The sequence below is a fragment of the Lissotriton vulgaris genome, chromosome 2_1 (assembly GCF_964263255.1).
Source record: "Lissotriton vulgaris chromosome 2_1, aLisVul1.2, whole genome shotgun sequence".
In the NCBI taxonomy this organism is placed as follows: domain Eukaryota; kingdom Metazoa; phylum Chordata; class Amphibia; order Caudata; family Salamandridae; genus Lissotriton; species Lissotriton vulgaris.
The window spans coordinates 647,443,833-647,461,934 of record NC_141687.1 but is presented as its reverse complement, the minus strand read 5'-3'; the positions used below and the strand labels follow the sequence as shown (position 1 = coordinate 647,461,934).

The following is an 18,102-nucleotide window of genomic DNA, read 5'->3' as shown; positions in this document are numbered from 1 at the left end:
AAGTGGTTAACCATTTCCACTTAGCAGGTGAGCGGGCAGCTTCTACATGGACAAAACATGAGTTCAGACTGATACAACTCTTTGTGGGATACTATCCAGATGCGTAAACCTGTACATCAAGATCTGCTACGCCATAGCACACATTAATGATCCAGAAAGTATTCAAGCTCATTCTACCAGAGCAAAGTCTTCTACACCAGCACCGGTGAGAGGTGTGCCAGTGGAGGACAGCTGCAAAGCAGCAACATGGTCAATCATACACACTTTTGCGAATACACTATTGTTTAGATTCTAAAGTGAGGAGGGATTGCCACTTTGCTTGTTTAGATCTTCAGGACTTTTAGGTATAAACAGCCAAGAGCTCACCTGCGGATGTGGGACTTGTAAGGAAATCTATTCAAAAGGGGAAAAATCTGCAGGTAGAAGTCCATGAGAAGAACGAGTTACTTCACTTCGGTAACACTTTTTCTAGTGGATAGTTTATCTACCTGCAGATTGCTCACCAACCCAACAATCTCCCCTTTGCGTAGCTGAATATACCAATAGTCTAATTTAGAAGTACTCCTGATTTTATGGAAAACTACACCTATATGTTGGTTTAATTTGTTTGTATTTGTAGGGTCACTAATAAGTGGATGGAAACTGGCATCAGCAAACAGATGGGGGCACTTTATGACTCCAGTGAGGTCACAAATTGCTTCATGTGGTGCCAAGGTGGAACCGCCTTCCCTACTCTGCGGGGAGAGCTTTCAAAAAGTTTCAGGATTCAGTCTGACTCATGGGATATTCAAAAGTTGAAGAATCTGCAAGTAGATGCAGCATCCACCAGAAAAAGCGCTACCGAAGGTAAGTAACATGTTCTTTTAGACTATTCAAATGAAATTTACAATTAAATAAGTTAAATGTGTGTTATGATTAGAATATCAGATGTACTTTTATTAATTCATAAATGTATGATATTTTACTATTTGCTGTTTTCTTCCTGTCACACCTTCTCCCAAATTAGGTGTATTTCTCATCTTTAGACCTTATACTACACACGCAGGCTTTGCTCTCCATAATGAACTTTCTGACATCTGCTGTTCCATCAAGCCAGCTAGGTTCTCCTAGCAAGGAACCACAGCAAAGGTTGCAAACTGAAGGACTAAAGAATGTTTCAATCAAAACAGGTATTCCGGTGCTGGTATTTACGAATATCTATTTTTATTGATTACTGAATGCAAATGATTTTTTATTAAAATGGTGGCTGACATACTGATTGCAAAAATCCCACCTTCCTTCTAAAGTAATGCTTGATCCAAGATTGCAGTGCCTAAGAAAGGCCCATCAAGGTGTGAAATGGATTTCTACAGTATTTGCAGTGAAGATGCTTTCATGCTGAGGGATGTCTTTTAAGAGCTAACTTGCCTGCAATATTGAAAAGTGTCTAAGATGATGAATACCTGACAAGGCCCAGAATATTTTCTTGCATTTTACTAAAGTCTGTGACGCAAAGCCTCCACAAGCAGCACAACAGAATATAGGAACAAATATAAACAAATTCCAACTTTGTATTATAATTGGTGTGCTTAACCCCTCCCCTGCTGATGACGGAACCGCTCCGTCATCAGCCGCGGTTGCGCTGTGCTGATGACGGAGCGGTTCCGTCATGGCCCGGCCGCCGCGCCTGCACGGCGCGTTCTATTGAGCGGGCGGGGCCGTGTCGGAACCGCTCCGTCATGAGCACAGCGCAACCGACGCTGGTGACGGAGCGGTTCCGTCACCAGCATGCGCCCGCCGCTCTGCCGCCCTCCCCCCTTAGCACTGCGGCGTGAAGGGGTTAAAATTGGATAGCTGATAGACATCTAGCTGCAGATTCCTTACCTTAGAATTCTCACCAGGCACCAGACTAAATCCAGAATATTTTCCATTAGAACCTCTGCGTGTCTGATGAGGGTGTCTTGCGACTCCATAGCGATGTCTACTGAATGTGATGCCGACCGAGCCCAAAATACCCCTCCCCGGAGGCACTGATGTCATTTTTGTTCCTCTGGCGTTTCTTTGGCCCACTACGACGTTTTTCGTCTGGAACGGTGTGCCATTTTTCTATGCCTTCTGGTTTTAAACCTTGTGAATCTTGTGCTTGACAGATGTTGGCCAATGACCCTCATTCTGTTTGTATCTGGTGCTTGGGTGAGCACCACGACTCTGTTGTCTCAACCTTTCAAGTCTCATCAACCTCAGTCTCCCTCCCGCTGTACGTCCCTTCACTGGGCCATTCCAAGGAGCCGTTCACATGGACATCACTCCCTAAGGACGTTCCCCTGTTAGTCTCATCTCAAGTGGTCAAAGTGACAGCATCCCTTGGCTTCGACACAATGGGGGTTTCCCACAGCTCCTCACGCACTTAGGCTGAGGACCCTGTGTTAGACTCCTTCCCATTCCTCCCTGCCTTTCCTGGAGCCCGGTGTGATGCTGACCCAAATGAAAGATTATTATTGTGCTTTCCAAGCCATCTTTGGGTCTTCACCTTCCACTGAAGCACAATAGGGCCCTAAGGAGGTGATGGGCGGCTTGACTGTTGGCGGGTTTGTCCTCGGTTGCAGATAGGCCCTTATTTTCGTCTACGCGTGTGCACAGCCCTTCAGGGTTCACACCTTCGGTGCAGATCGTCTCCGACTCGGCACTGGTGCACGGTCCTTTTGGGCTCACACCTGCCACGTCGGCCACCCCTCACCTTATTCTGACCACTTTTAAAAGGTTCACATAGTAGTTTGAATGGAAGAGCTTTATTAAGATTGGAGGAACAATCTCTGGACATGTCCTTACAGCAGCAACTGTCTTCTCCTCTGGTCCACCTGCCAGAACCTCTGAAGGCTGGTTACCATGACGAGGCACTGCATGATATTTTGCTGAGAGCCTGGGCTAGACCTGATGCTGGTGCTCTTTGGACTGCCCTATTGCCCACAAGCACCTTCCCCCCCCACCCCCAACTGACCCAGCTTATCTCCTCCACAAACCAACACACTGCAGTTTTGAGGTACAGGCTGTTACAGCTTTTTATGCATTGGATTGTCTTTCTCATACTCCGACTGACAGATATTCCCATAGGCAGTACTCTTGTGCAAAGCATATTTCTTTTCCACCAGTGCTGCTTTATGTTCCATTAACACATCTTGTGTCCTCAGACGTTTTTCTCGTGCCTTATAGGATTAATTTAATAACAAGGGGTGGTGATGGACAGAGTTTCTGAATTAAACAGAATACTCTCACCCAGTCAAGAGATCAGGGCTAGATCCAACACCGTTTTTTAGCTCACTGCACCATCCCAGTTCAGAACCTGGCTATATGCAAATTAGTCTGTTCCTGTCCCAGTGCATGATGGGAACAGGGCAAACCAAACTACCAAGCCAATTCTTACACTGGGAAGGAAACAAGCTTCCGGGGACCGGTTTCTGGCATTTCAGCCGTCGTCGGCCCGGCTTGCTTGAATCCTGATGGTGCAATGAGCAAGGGGCTCACATCTGAGTATACCCTTCCACGCTTAGGGTGGACAAAATATTTAATAACAAGGGGTGGTGATGGACAGAGTTTCTGAATTAAACAGAATACTCTCACCCAGTCAAAAGATCAGGGCTAGATCCAACACCGTTTTTTAGCTCACTGCACCATCCCAGTTCAGAACCTGGCTATATGCAAATTAGTCTGTTCCTGTCCCAGTGCATGATGGGAACAGGGCAAACCAAACTACCAAGCCAATTCTTACACTGGGAAGGAAACAAGCTTCCGGGGACCGGTTTCTGGCATTTCAGCCGTCGTCGGCCCGGCTTGCTTGAATCCTGATGGTGCAATGAGCAAGGGACTCACATCTGAGTATACCCTTCCATGCTTAGGGTGGACAAAGACGGCTGTAATGCCAGAAACCTGTGCCCGGAAGCTTGTTTCCTTCCCAGTAAAAGAATTGGCTTGGTACTTTGGTCTGCCCTGTTCCCATGATGCACTGGGCCAGGGACAGACTAATTTGCATATAGCCAGGTTCTGAGCTGGGATGGTGCAGTGAGCTAAAAAACAGTGATGGATCAAGCCCTGATCTCTTGACTGGGTACGAGTGTTCTGCTTAATTCAGATACTCTGTCCATCACCACCCCCTTTTCTGAATCGTTTTGTCCACCATAAGTGTGGAAGGGTATGCTCAGACATGAGTCCCTTGCTCATTGCACCATCAGGATTCAAGGAAGCCGGGCCGAAGACGGCTGTAATGCCAGAAACCGGTCCCCGGAAGCTTGTTTCCTTCCCAGTAAAAGAATTGGCTTGGTAGTTTGGTCTGCCCTGTTCCCATGATGCACTGGGCCAGGGACAGACTAATTTGCATATAGCCAGGTTCTGAGCTGGGATGGTGCAGTGAGCTAAAAAACGGTGATGGATCAAGCCCTGATCTCTTGACTGGGTACGAGTGTTCTGCTTAATTCAGATACTTTGTCCATCACCACCCCCTTTTCTGTATCGTGTTGTCCACCATAAGCGTGGAAGGGTATGCTCAGACATGAGTCCCTTGCTCATTGCACCACCAGGATTCAAGGAAGCCGGGCCGAAGACGGCTGTAATGCCAGAAACCGGTCCCCGGAAGCTTGTTTCCTTCCCAGTAAAAGAATTGGCTTGGTAGTTTGGTCTGCCCTGTTCCCATGATGCACTGGGCCAGGGACAGACTAATTTGCATATAGCCAGGTTCTGAGCTGGGATGGTGCAGTGAGCTAAAAAACGGTGATGGATCAAGCCCTGATCTTGACTGGGTATGAGTGTTCTGCTTAATTCAGATACTCTGTCCATCACCACCCCCTTTTCTGAATCGTTTTGTCCACCATAAGCGTGGAAGGGTATGCTCAGACATGAGTCCCTTGCTCATTGCACTATCAGGATTCAAGCAAGCCGGGCCGAAGACGGCTGTAATGCCAGAAACCGGTCCCCAGAAGCTTGTTTCCTTCCCAGTAAAAGAATTGGCTTGGTAGTTTGGTCTGCCCTGTTCCCATGATGCACTGGGCCAGGGACAGACTAATTTGCATATAGCCAGGTTCTGAGCTGGGATGGTGCAGTGAGCTAAAAAACGGTGATGGATCAAGCCCTGATCTCTTGACTGGGTACGAGTGTTCTGCTTATATCAGATACTCTGTCCATCACCACCCCCTTTTCTGAATTATAGGATTAATTGGCTCCGCTGTTGCCATCGCTCCCGGATCTTAATCAGAACAATCTAGCCCAGTTGATTTTGGATGGACAGGAGACTGTTAAATTAATCAGTTGGTGTGGGATGAACACCACTGATACGGTTATCTGTGCCATGGCTTCTTCTGTGGTGTTGCACCGGTGAGCTTGGCTTCACACCGCTGGGTTTTCAGAGGCAGCCCTACCCACTTTAATTCACCTGTCTTTTGATGGGCTCCATTTATTTGGCACCCATGCTGATTTTTGCCAGTTTCAAGACATCGGGGAAGTGCAGAACCGTAGATCTGTGTCCCTTCTCTCAATCTTCATTGATATTCTATAGCTGCATTATTCACATTCAGCGTGTTAATCTATGTTGTTTCACTGACTCACATCTGCATTCTGTTATGGATTCTGGAGTGCCCTTGTGTGGGTCTGCTCTGTATAGCACGTCACCTGAAGTGGTGTTCCTACTACTCAACGTTTTATTCTTCTTTGTATTTACACTGTTTTTCTAATATCTCTGCAGAAATGGCTCCTTGACTAGGCGTTCTTTTTTCTATGGTGTTTCTTTCTCTAATGAAATTGATTACCTGTGTTCCCTGCTCTTACCAGCACTTGCAGTAGGCATATTGCCATTCTTTTTACTAATTTGCTATCCCATAAGAGATTCTGTGGCTTGTTTTCTCCTTGGGGAAGGTGGTGTACAGATTGTTGTGATGCCACTGCTGATGCATTGTTACTCTCTGCTGATTCTCTCTGGGAGCACCCTATATATGAAAAGAATTTCCACTGGAGCATGGAATGTCTGGTATGGTGTCTACTTGGCAATCCATGTTCTGGGCCTGACCAGTGATTTCTGTTGGGACATCTTTTTCTTTTGTGTCCCCATTTCCTTTTGGCGGCCTTTCTCGCCTTTCTTCAGCAGGGCAAACTTTTTTATACATTATGGTGCACAGGTTTGTCCGGCTGATCTGCTTGATTTTTGGTCTATTTTATTCTTTATCTGTATGGTTGTGCATGAGAGTCTCAAAATCTCATATCATGCTTTCCATTATTACCCGTCATGTGTCCTTGTTCTGGCTTTCTGTGAGCTCCTGAGTACTATTGTTGCATATATGCAACGAATTTATCCTTGCTCCCTCTATCTTGTATGGCAACACCGCGTTCACATTTCTCTTCTCTCGCAATGCTCCTTCTACAGGTCAATGGCTTCATCCATCTGCATATGGATAATTGGTTCTTGCTACTTGTTTCTAACTAAAGGTTCTGCTTTTGGGCTTCCTTTCCTGTAAGGTTAGTGTTCTTTCACAGATGATTATGTTTGGTTCTGCTAAATGGTGTCATACAGCCGTATCCTCAGGAATCTGTTATTACCACTGGTGTCACTTTTTGAGTTCCTTTATTAATTAGATGATTCCCCCCCCCCCAACCCCCCACTTTGTGTTGATTTATCTTCTGTTTACTGCAGTTGAATCAATTCTTTGGACACACTGCTTCTGGGAAATCATGCACAGGACGCTGATTTTTTCTTTCACTCACAGCTTACAAGTGATTGCCCTTCTCTTTCCTTCAGTGTTGATGAATCCTGATTTTTGTGGAACGTTGGTTCCTCTAATGATTACATTATGTTTTTATTCATTTGCCTCTCCTTTCAATTAACTTTTTCATTGTTGGGTCAAAGGTTTGGACCTTATGCTTTAAACAGCTTATCTGCCCTTCGGGACTATGTATGTTTTTTTAACTTTTTCATCGGCTCCTGCTTTGTCAGATAGCCTTCGCCGGCCTTCCATAGTTGGTCTTTGCTCAACTTGGCCTGTGTCAGGCCCAGTTCACCCATGTATTCTTTATCGCCAGGTTCCCTTTCCTTTTCTTTTGTTGAGGGGTGTCATTCACCCCCCCTCTATTTCTTTGTACTATGTTGCTAATTGCTCAGCCCCATACTGCTTATTTTCATGAAAGTCAGTGTGGTGCTGCTTTCTTTCTAGCACACTAACACACACCCCCATACACGTGTTACCATCCTTGTGGGGACTATGTGTGAATACCTGCCTTGTGGGGACTTAACTTTCCCAATGTTTTTAAAACACAAATAACAGAAAAATGTTAAGAAAAAATTCATGATACAGGATCCTGCTTCAAATTTGCAAATATATTGTTATTTAATCGTGTGCACAGCACCATCCTTGTGGGGACTTGAACACGTGCTACCATCCTTGTGGGGACCTAGTCCATAACACTATTTGTGATTGAATACAGTCGAAGGCACGTGGCTAAATGTTTATTTTAGCAACAATATACACAAACAACATTATAATATATTCATACATGAATTGCTGCATATATAATAGGGGTATACAATAAAGGAAGATTATCTTAATGTGCAGAAAATACCATATCATGCTTAACGAAAGACACTCAAAGCTGCATTTAACCTATTTATTAGTGCTTAAAATGTTAGGAGATAAGGCAACACATAAAGAAATTAACATATGGAACAAAGGAATATGGTCAAGTGGAATCCAGAGCTTTAGTAGCTGCTTACATTTTTACCAAAATAGATGTTTAAGTTCCCACAGAGATACTGAAATAGTGTGTGCATTCAAAGCTTGAATCCCATTATAAATGATGTGAAGGTAATGATGATCAAGTCCACACAGAGGTTGTGTGTAATTATGGAAATGCTCAAGTCCTCACTGAGATAGTGTGTTATCATAGAGATGTTCAAGTCCCCACAGAGATGGTGTGTTATTATAGTGATGTTCAAGTCCCCACTGAAAAAAACATAGGTTTCACACCAGTTATAGTTAGGTGGAAATTTTACTCGCATAAAACCATTGAAATTCCCACGTTATAGTTAGTTGGACTCACTATAACTTGCGCGTGCAATGCACTGCTGATGGCGTCACATATTACATCACTCATGACATGGTCAGTGACATCACTCATGACATCACTGATGACATCTCAAATGACATCACTGATGACATCATCCAGTGAATGTGTATCTTTCTGAAAAATAAATATTTTTATATATGTATATCTAAAGGTTGATGGAAGAATAAATGGGTAAATAAATGTCTAAATGGATGTTTTTTTGTGTAAAATTGATTGGTTAACTGACTTATTAAATGTATCTTAGTGAATACATATATTAGCAAGTAATGTTTAAATATTTAAATATCTGTATCTGTGTCTCACTTTGTGTATAAGTGGCTGCATGGGTTGGTGAGTAGCTACATGAGTGTGTATATGGGTTATTAGTTGTTTTTTTGAGTATCAGTATCAGTGTCTGTATGGTTCGGTGGGGGATATTACTTAGAGCACAGCTGCATTAATGAGTGACTAACTATTTGTATGTATTTTGAAGACAGCATGTGTGCAAGACTGTATGGGTGGATGATTGTGTGTATGGGTGGGTTAGTGAGTATGTGTTTTTATAATTGATTGTTTAAGAGAGTATATATGTTTCCGTTTCTGTAGAAGTATGTGTAGTGGTGTGTATATAGCAGTATAATCAAGTAAATGTTTTTTTGATAGTTTATTTGTATGTGTGAATTTGTGTGTGAGTAACTCTATGGATGAGTATTAGCGTGTAACAGGATGTATAGGTGTATGAGTACATATGATGAGTAAGTACATGCATGAGTGACTATATAGAACTGTTGGTGAATGAGTGGATGTGTATGTAGATGTTGGAATTACCTAATAAGTTGTTGTAATTGGTATTGGTTTCTCCTTTTTTAAGAAAATGTTAGTTTCTATTTTTGAATGTGTGTGTCAAAAGTTATTTTATGCTGATAGGAGGTCTGCCACTTTGTCACAAGGATGTTGTTATCAGTGATGTCATTTGAGATGTCATCAGTGATGTCATGAGTGATGTCACTGACCATGTCATGAGTGATGTAATATGTGACGTCATCCGCAGTGCATTGCACGCGCAAGTTAAAGTTAGTCCAACTAACTATAACGTGGGAATTTCAATGGTTTTATGCGAGTAAAATTTCCACCTAACTATAACTGGTGTGAAACCTATGGTTTTTTCAGTGAATATATATAACATTTCTATGGCAAAATGAAACCCCTCATTTTGTTCCTTTTCAAATTAAATGTATTAAGTGTTAACACTTTATTCCAATCAAGATGACTTCAGGTGTGCCTTACTTTTGTCATAAGTAAGACTGATAGCGCTCTAGTTGTTCTTTAGAACACTCTGGGACATTCTGTCATTGGGCTATAGTTGGGCTACATCTGGCTGATATTTGGGCTACATTTGTTTTTTTTGTCTCTGGTGGCCATCTTTGGGCTACATTGGGCTATATTGGGCTACATTTGGGCTCTAACATATATATAGCCCAATGTAGCCCAATGTATATTTTTTCAAAGTTAATTTTCGTAAAAACCACTGGAGCATATATCTTGAGACATAGCAAAGGCACATCAGGCTACCAGTCCCTACAATTTTGCCAAGTTTGGTGGAAATCCATTCAGCCGTTCGGGCTAAAAGTGAGGTTGACCGCCCTATGGAAATTAACATGGGGAAAATACGTTTTGGGACCTCCCTTTTATCTCCGCCCCCGCTTGACGATTCCCCCCCAAACTTTCAGGGAAGGACCGGAGCGCCGCGAGGCAAATTTGAGGGAATTTTCAACCGGCGCCAAAGTTATTCCCAATAGAATGTTGAGATTTTGCATCGAAAAAAATCCTAACTATAACTACCTACTGGCGACCGCCAGTAGGTAATATATATATATATATTCAATGAAAAAACCATAGGTTTCAGGCGTTATATAGTTAGGAATTAGCATTTAAAAAACCTTTGAAATTCACTCAATAAACTATAAGTTTTAGGGGTGTTATAGTTAGCTGGACATTTCACTCATACAAAACCATTGAAATTGCTCCTATATAGTAAGTTGGACTAACTATATTTTGCGCACCCGCAATCCACTGCTGATGATGTCAAGTATTACATCATTCATGACATGGTCAGTGACATCACTGATGACATCTCAAATGACATCACTGATGACATCATCCAGTGAATGTGATTTGCTTCGTTATTTAAATATGCATTATATATATAGCAATTTGCATTGAAGAATGAGTGGATATATAAAAATAAATATTTGGATGGAGGACCCTCTGATCTCTGCGCTGCTCTCTGCCGTTGGGCTGCTTCGTGTGTTCTGGACTTTAAACCCCGGATTTTGTGAACACAACTCGCGGATCCCGCTTCGCGGGACCCACATCGTGGCAAGGACTGAGTGACTTTTCAAGGACTTACCAGAGTGCTGAAAGGGCCGAGCAGGGCTGCGAGCAAGTGCAGGGACTCGATGTTCCAGGAGTCCCTGCTGGCCGATTGAGTACACCTGGCCCGCTCTCCCTGCTAGCCCCGCCCCCTGAGCACCGGGTGATTGAAATACCCACATCCTTCACCGAGCGGCGGGACCCTCTGATCTCTGCGCTGCTTTCTGTCGTTGGGCTGCTTCGTGTGTTCTGGACTTTAAACCCCGGATTTTGTGAGCACAACTCGCGGATCCCGCTTCGCGCGACGCGCATCGTGGCAAGGACTGAGTGACTTTTCAAGGACTTACCAGGGTGCTGAAAGGGCCGAGCAGGGCTGCGAGCAAGTGCAGGGACTCGATGTTCCAGGAGTCCCTGCTGGCCGATTGAGTACACCTGGCCCGCTCTCCCTGCTAGCCCTGCCCCCTGAGCACCGGGTGATTGAAATACCCACATCCTTCACTGAGCGGCGGGACCCTCTGATCTCTGCGCTGCTTTCTGCCGTTGGGCTGCTTCGTGTGTTCTGGACTTTAAACCCCAGATTTTGTGAACACAACTCGCGGATCCCGCTTCGCGGGACCCGCATCGTGGCAAGGACTGAGTGACTTTTCAAGGACTTACCAGGGTGCTGAAAGGGCCTAGCAGGGCTGCGAGCAAGTGCAGGGACTCGATGTTCCAGGAGTCCCTGCTGGCCGATTGAGTACACCTGGCCCGCTCTCCCTGCTAGCCCCGCCCCCTGAGCACCGGGTGATTGAAATACCCACATCCTTCACTGAGCGGCGGGACCCTCTGATCGCTGCGCTGCTTTCTGCCGTTGGGCTGCTTCGCGTATTCTGGACTTTAAACCCCGGATTTTGTGAACACAACTCGAGGATCCAGCTTCGCGGGACCCGCATCGTGGCAAGGACTGAGTGACTTTTCAAGGACTTACCAGGGTGCTGAAAGGGCCGAGCAGGGCTGCGAGCAAGTGCAGGGACTCGATGTTCCAGGAGTCCCTGCTTGCCGATTGAGTACACCTGGCCCGCTCTCCCTGCTAGCCCCACCCCCTGAGCACCGGGTGATTGAAATACCCATTTCCATTGGTCCTAATAACTTTTTAAACAGGTCACATTACCGCTGCGCGGTAGCGCGTGGGAGTGCGCCGGGAGAAGCCCGGGACAAGGGTGGGACCGTCTGTGGCCGTCAGGGGCCGGTAGAGGTCGGGTCGGGCCACCCCCCCTTTTTCTGACTTTCTGATTATTGTTATTAGTTCTTATTTGTATATCCATTGCTATAACTGGTTTTGTTGTTGACATATTGTTGGTTAAAGTCTGATTAGAACCTGGGTTGTGCTCTATACCGCTTTGCAGTCTGAGGGGTGTGTAAGGGTACTTTGGTGCACAGTATTAAAATGCCCCTACGCTCAGGCAGGGAAAGGCAGGTCCAGGTATCCACTACCAATGGTACCTTCACAGGTACTATAGACCAGTTTTTTAAACGCACCACTTGTGTATTGGAAAAGGAAATAGCACTAGTTGAAAAACGCTTATCACTTGACTTGGTCACGGGCAAGCGTTCTTCTCTAGGGAAAATCCATGAGGTTGTTTCCCCGGCTCCACTAACCCAATTGCCCAATGTTTCTACTAATGTTAATATTGATCCAGTAGGAGTAACTGCACCTATCAGCCAAAATTTGGATTCAGAGGGGGGTATTATAGATATCGCCCAAGATATTAAGTCAGTTAGCAGTCCTCCTTACCATGACTTATCTCATAATGACACTGGTCTTTCTGATTCTCCTAACATCCTCCAAAGCCCGGAGCGAGAAAATGTATCTCCCAATTCCCAGTGCACGCCTACACAAAATCCAGGCAAAAGGAAAAGGGTAGATTCGACCCATAAGGAGGGACAAAAAAAGGGGCAGAGAACCAATAATGCATCTCCCACACTGATAACTACACCTGCTGTAGTCATCCCTCTTGAGGAAAACAATGCTACTGTTAATATTGTAGAAAATATTCTTTTGGCTAAAATAGAACTATTGATTAAATCTTTACTCCTGCCGTTATTTGAACGGACCAGGTTATTAAATACTAAGATGGATTCTTTGGACTCATTAGTAAGAGAGAACATAGCTGCAACGAATAGAACCCATATACCTTCAGCCCCTAAGGGTATAGATTTGACACTCACCCAGAAAAATCCAGTGAGCAATAGGGACAAGGAGAATAGAGCCAAAACGGGACCTTCTACCTTAAAAGTCTCTCAGCAGAAACCCGTTCCTGCTAAAAACAAACAGACGATTGAGAATACTCTATCGCAAAAGGTTGTTACTGTTTCTAATCCACAGCCCCCCCCCATAGAAAATCACCCAAACCTATCGGACATTTTGATCAAAGCACACGGACTAGGACAAAACCTGTACCTAGGAAACAATGTGTGAACCTCCCCCCTGAGTCACTTCCTTATACCATTATTTTAACTGGAGTGGCCCCATTAGGAGAGGGTACGAGGGAAACCCACAGAGACCTATACAATAAAGTAACTTTTTGGTTAAACAAAAATCGTCCTCTTCCTCCAACGTCCAAAACAGAAATTCTTAACGTCAGGAGGGTGGACTGGGTGGGATATAGCAAAAAAGATCTTGATGGGGATTGTGTGGTAATCAGCTTTAGGGAGCCATGGGTGGCTGACTTTATTAGCAGGGAACCTAGATATGGAAGACTGGGTGATGTTCAAACCTTGTCTCTGCATTACTTTTACCCTACACTTAACCAAACAAGAGACCAAACACATCAAACTCATTCTATTCAAAAGTTTAGACCTAGAGATAGATATTATCCAGAAACACCAATCTATCCAATGTTTCTGCCCCATCTTTCAAACCGGTTTGCCCCATTAATGGGACTAGATGGAGTTGATTGACTTAACAATGGGCCTTTGGCCCCAAGATCGCCCAGATTGTCCCACCGGGAAATACCCCCACACTGTCCAAACTTCGGGGCTTCAGAAAACTGTACAATAAATCATACTGCAAATACTGTGGATATGTTGCAGTCCGAGTTGGGAAATGTCCCCCAAGGAATGAAAGGGACGGTTGAATTTTCAAGCTATACTCCAACATATGAGGGAAGTGGGGGGAATGTTAGTTCCGCTGGTATACCAATAGAGACATCTGCACTTACCCTTAAGATCTTATCTTGGAATATTGCTGGGCTGAAGGGAAAAATGGCCGAAACTGACTGGGGGTCCTTTGTAGAACAATTTGATATAATTGTATTTCAAGAAAGCTGGTCAGTCGATGCTATATATCGAGTTGGCTATTTGAATTTTTATAAACCAGCTAGCAAAGGACCAAAAGGTCGTTCATCTGGGGGTCTTGTTATATGGATTAGACAATCTCTAGCCTATAAGATTTTTGACCTACCCACCTTGAGTAATGATATTCAGGGGTTAAAGTTGAGTAGTGAAAACAGCCTAGATCTCTTTTTAATCAACATATATGCTAGGGGGCGACCAGGAGGGAAGACATCTAAAACGGTTGAGGATTTAGATCCCTTATTGAACACCATTGGTAGAGACAAATGTGTATTGGTGGCCGGGGATTTTAATTGTACATTTGAACCTATCCCCAGTTTGGATAACGGGTGTTATGGCGTAGCTGATCAGATATGGAATATTCCTAGCTTGGCCATCCCACCGGTTAAAAAGGTTACAGAGGCCGTTATGCAGTGGCTTGGCTTATGTTTGGAAAGGGATCTGCGAGCGGCGAATGGGAGGACAAAATCAGACCTGGTGGGAAATGTCACTTTTGACAATTGTTATAGTTCAAGCCGTATAGACTACTTTTTAATTAAGATTGAGTTTTGGAGTTTATTAGAGGACATGGAAATACTCGCAAGACCAGAAAGTGACCACAATCCTCTAGCAATAAACCCGTTAGTAAATGCCGACCTACTTAGTAACAGTGCAACAAATCTTATCACAGCTGAGGCAGTCCTTACGAACGACTGCCGAAGGGTACGCTGGGTTAGGTTTCTGGAAGATCCTGACATCATTGATAATATAACGGTAGAAGTATCAGCAGCAACCAAGAAGATTGCGCCTTTACTAGATGATGTGGGGTCACTGGAGCAAATTGGTGTAATCCATGAGTCCCTTTTTAACAAAATCAAAACTCTTTTTATCAAACCAGGTAGAGGGAGAATAACTGGCTCGTCTCACCCAGGAGCTAAATGGTACGACAAGACCTGCCGTCTTGCCCATAGTTCTTTGATAGCTGCAATTAAAACCAGACTAGCAACGGATATCAAAAAAGAAAGGGCAAATTACAAGAAGGTGATAAAACAAACAAAGATGAACTGGGACGAACAATGTTAGTTAGATTTATATGAGGCCAGCCTCTCCACTAACCAGCAAAAATGTTGGCAAGTAGTAAAATGGGGAGGGACAGGGGACCTGCAAGCCCCAGTCAATCATGTTCCGGCGGAGATATGGGTTAAGCATTTCTCGGCGCTGTTTAGTAGTATTGAATTGGGCTCCCACAACACAGGAGAGAGTACCCGGGCTCCGATTCCAGTTGCCCTTGTGATCAGATAGTTTTTAAGGAATCGGAGGCAGCAAATGCCCTAAAACTGGTTCAGAATGGGAAAGCTCCTGGTATGGACTGTGTCCCAGCGGACCTTTTTAAGTATGATCTAGAAAATTGGGTCCCCTACAAAACTACTCTGGCCAATGCTATAGCTAGAGGTGTCAGAATTCCAGACTCCTGGAAAGGGGCGGAGATCCTACCTGTGTATAAAAAAGGTGATAAGACTAATGCGGGAAACTATCGCCCCATTAGTCTTATTGACGCCCTGCAGAAGGTAATTGCCAGAATGTTGTTGGGAAGAATACAGTCTTGGATGACTGAAGAAAACATCTTGTCTCCACTGCAGGCTGGCTTCAGGGCTAATATAAGCACAGTCGACCAAGTGCTTAGATTTGTTATGATCTATTGGAAGACCGTGTTCTTAAGAGGTGGTACAATATACGCATCGTTCGTGGATCTTAAATCTGCGTTCGATCTGGTCCCAAGAGGAAAGATGTGGGCAGTATTAAGGAGAATGGGCATACCATCTGATCTTCTCGAGTTTACAATTAGGCTGCATGAGGAAAACTTTGCCAGAGTAAGGTGGGGTAGCCAGGGACAGGTGACTGAATCTTTCCCAGTGACCCGTGGAGTGAGACAGGGCTGTGTTCTGGCCCCTACCCTATTCTTACTCTTCATTAATCAAGTTGTCCAGTTTCTCTCAGCAACATCGACAGATGTGCCAACCTTGGGTGGGACTAAATTACCCCTTTTAATTTTTGCCGATGACACCCTAATCTTGGCAAAAACGCAGGTGGGCCTCCAGACAGCAATAAATAAGTTTGTGGACTTTTGTAGCCAAAATGACCTCGAAATTAATGTCTCTACGACAAAATTTATGGTTCTGACAAAGAATAAACCCCAGAGGGGTCATGTAACCATGAACGGGACTAGTTTGGAACAAGTAGAGGTAATGACGTACTTAGGAGTAGTTATCGACTACAGGTTACGCTGGAAGGAACAAATTGAGGCACTCAGTTTAAAATTTGCACGATTATCAGGGTGTCTTGTGAAAGAACAGCGCTGTTCCCAGACAAAAAGAGTATTACCTGCGCTTAAAATCTATAGCGCCAAAATTAGTTCCGCCATACTCTATGGAGCAGACTTATGGGGGAACGTAGATCTGGCTGCTCTGGATAAAATCCAGAACAAATTCTTTCGTAGTTTAGTAAGTCTTCCACCATCGACACCATCACTCCCACTCATGTTAGGTATGGGCTTCCATTCTATCAAACATCATGCCCAATATAGGATGGTTGCGTTATGGAGACGTATCTGGTCCACTCCGGAACTATCCATGTTTGCTAAAGAGATTCTGGATGTGAGATCGATACAAGGGGCAGGGAATATGCCTTGGTTTAAATCTATTATGGCCACCCTATTTAGAATGGGTCTCCATATGCATTGGACAGAGCCGGGAGATCACATCTTTCCGTCAGAAAAAGATTTAAACTACTATTCTGGGCCATGGTAAAAGAGGAACAGGTTGTGCTCTCACAGAAATCTAATCTGACAAGTACATTTTTAATCTATAAAGTGGTTCCACACACCGAGACTTATTGGGACACTATCCTAAAAAGTACTGATAGGAAATTGTATCATCAATTTCGTGTAGGGACGTTGCCAATAAGAGAATTCACCAACAAGTGGCATAACCATCCTTCCTTGTATTGTCCCTGGTGTAGCGAGCAAAAGGAATCCTTAGGGCATTTCCTGTTTGCCTGTCCAGCTTATTGTGCACCACACCAGAAATGGCTAAAACCCATATGTAAAAGGTTAAACACCCGGGTGTGTGATGAAGCACTGTCAATCCTAAGATTTAACACAGCAGAATGGCTGTCCATAGGGGTGGCAAAATATCTTGGATGGGCCTGGATACTTAGAGCCAGGTGTTTACAAGGTGTTATTAGCTGAATGTCAAAGGAGATGTACTAAACCTATGCCTTTTGGAATCTATTCTTGAATTTTTTATATTTGTATTAATTTTGAAAAATCGTCTTTCTATGTTATTTAATTGACTTTTTAAACAAGATTTATGATAGCTTAAATCGTTTGTATAAGATTGTATATACCTGTTGTGTATTTTTGTAAATATTTTATATGCTTGTCTTTTATGAAGAAAAACTTCGAAATAAAGACGTTAAAAACTGAAACTGATTTAGTAGCAATGTAATTGACTGTTTACTTTAACAATGTATAGTGTCTCACTAAATATAGTGGATAGTGACTAAACTGTGTGAATATCTGTATCACTTTGTCAGTTGTTGTGTAAACTGGTTCTCCAGTTGGTTACTAGCTATGTGAAAGTCTATATTAGTTATTAATTAGTTCACTGAGTATTTGTATTGGAGAGTGAATGTGTGTATGGTTCAGTGGGGGGTGTGTGAGTGCCCAAAGATGTGTAAATAGTTGATTCAGTAGATATATGAAGTTAAAACTACATGTTATAATAGTTGTTTGGGTGAGTGAATATCTTTATGGGAGTGGTGATGAGCAAATATATTTCTCTTTGGTGCATGTCCAACAAAGTAGAAAAATAAAAGGCAGTGTATATGTCAGTTTTTGTATATAAATAAGTATTCATAAGACTCAATGATTCTGTAAGTGACTCTATGGATGACTATACTTGTAGTAATTTTATAATACAGTAAGTATGACTTACTATCTAAATGAATAGATGAAGTGGTGTTTGTATAAGTGTGTAGCTAAGTAAGTATGTAAGTATGATCCATTGTTTGCAAAAGTGAGTAGGATAACTTCATATTTTAATAGGTTGTGTGCTGGTGTGTAAAGACGATATAGGTGTATAAGTATTTTTGATAGTGTTCTATTTTTCATTGACAGCATGTATGATTGAATCTACAGGTAAGTGATTAGATGTGTGTATACATCTAGGAATCACTGAGTGGGTTTTTAGATACTTGCATTGCTGTGTCAATGGATTCAAATATGATATTCTGTATTTTCCAAAGAGTGATGACAGATTTTACTAGTGTATGAAAAGGTGTATGTGATTGTCACGTTGATGA

General features: G+C 43.4%; 1 protein-coding gene across 1 annotated transcript in view; it reads left to right on the top strand.

Moving 5' to 3' along the window:
- The window catches only part of VPS13C (vacuolar protein sorting 13 homolog C), a 2,437,235-nt gene that overhangs the window by 1,063,626 nt on the left and 1,355,507 nt on the right, over nucleotides 1-18,102 (top strand). Inside the window, exon 42 of the mRNA XM_086955811.1 lies at nucleotides 1,007-1,169. Within this exon, the coding sequence (XP_086811937.1) occupies nucleotides 1,007-1,169 (163 nt within the window). The remainder of the gene's footprint in view (nucleotides 1-1,006; nucleotides 1,170-18,102) is intronic.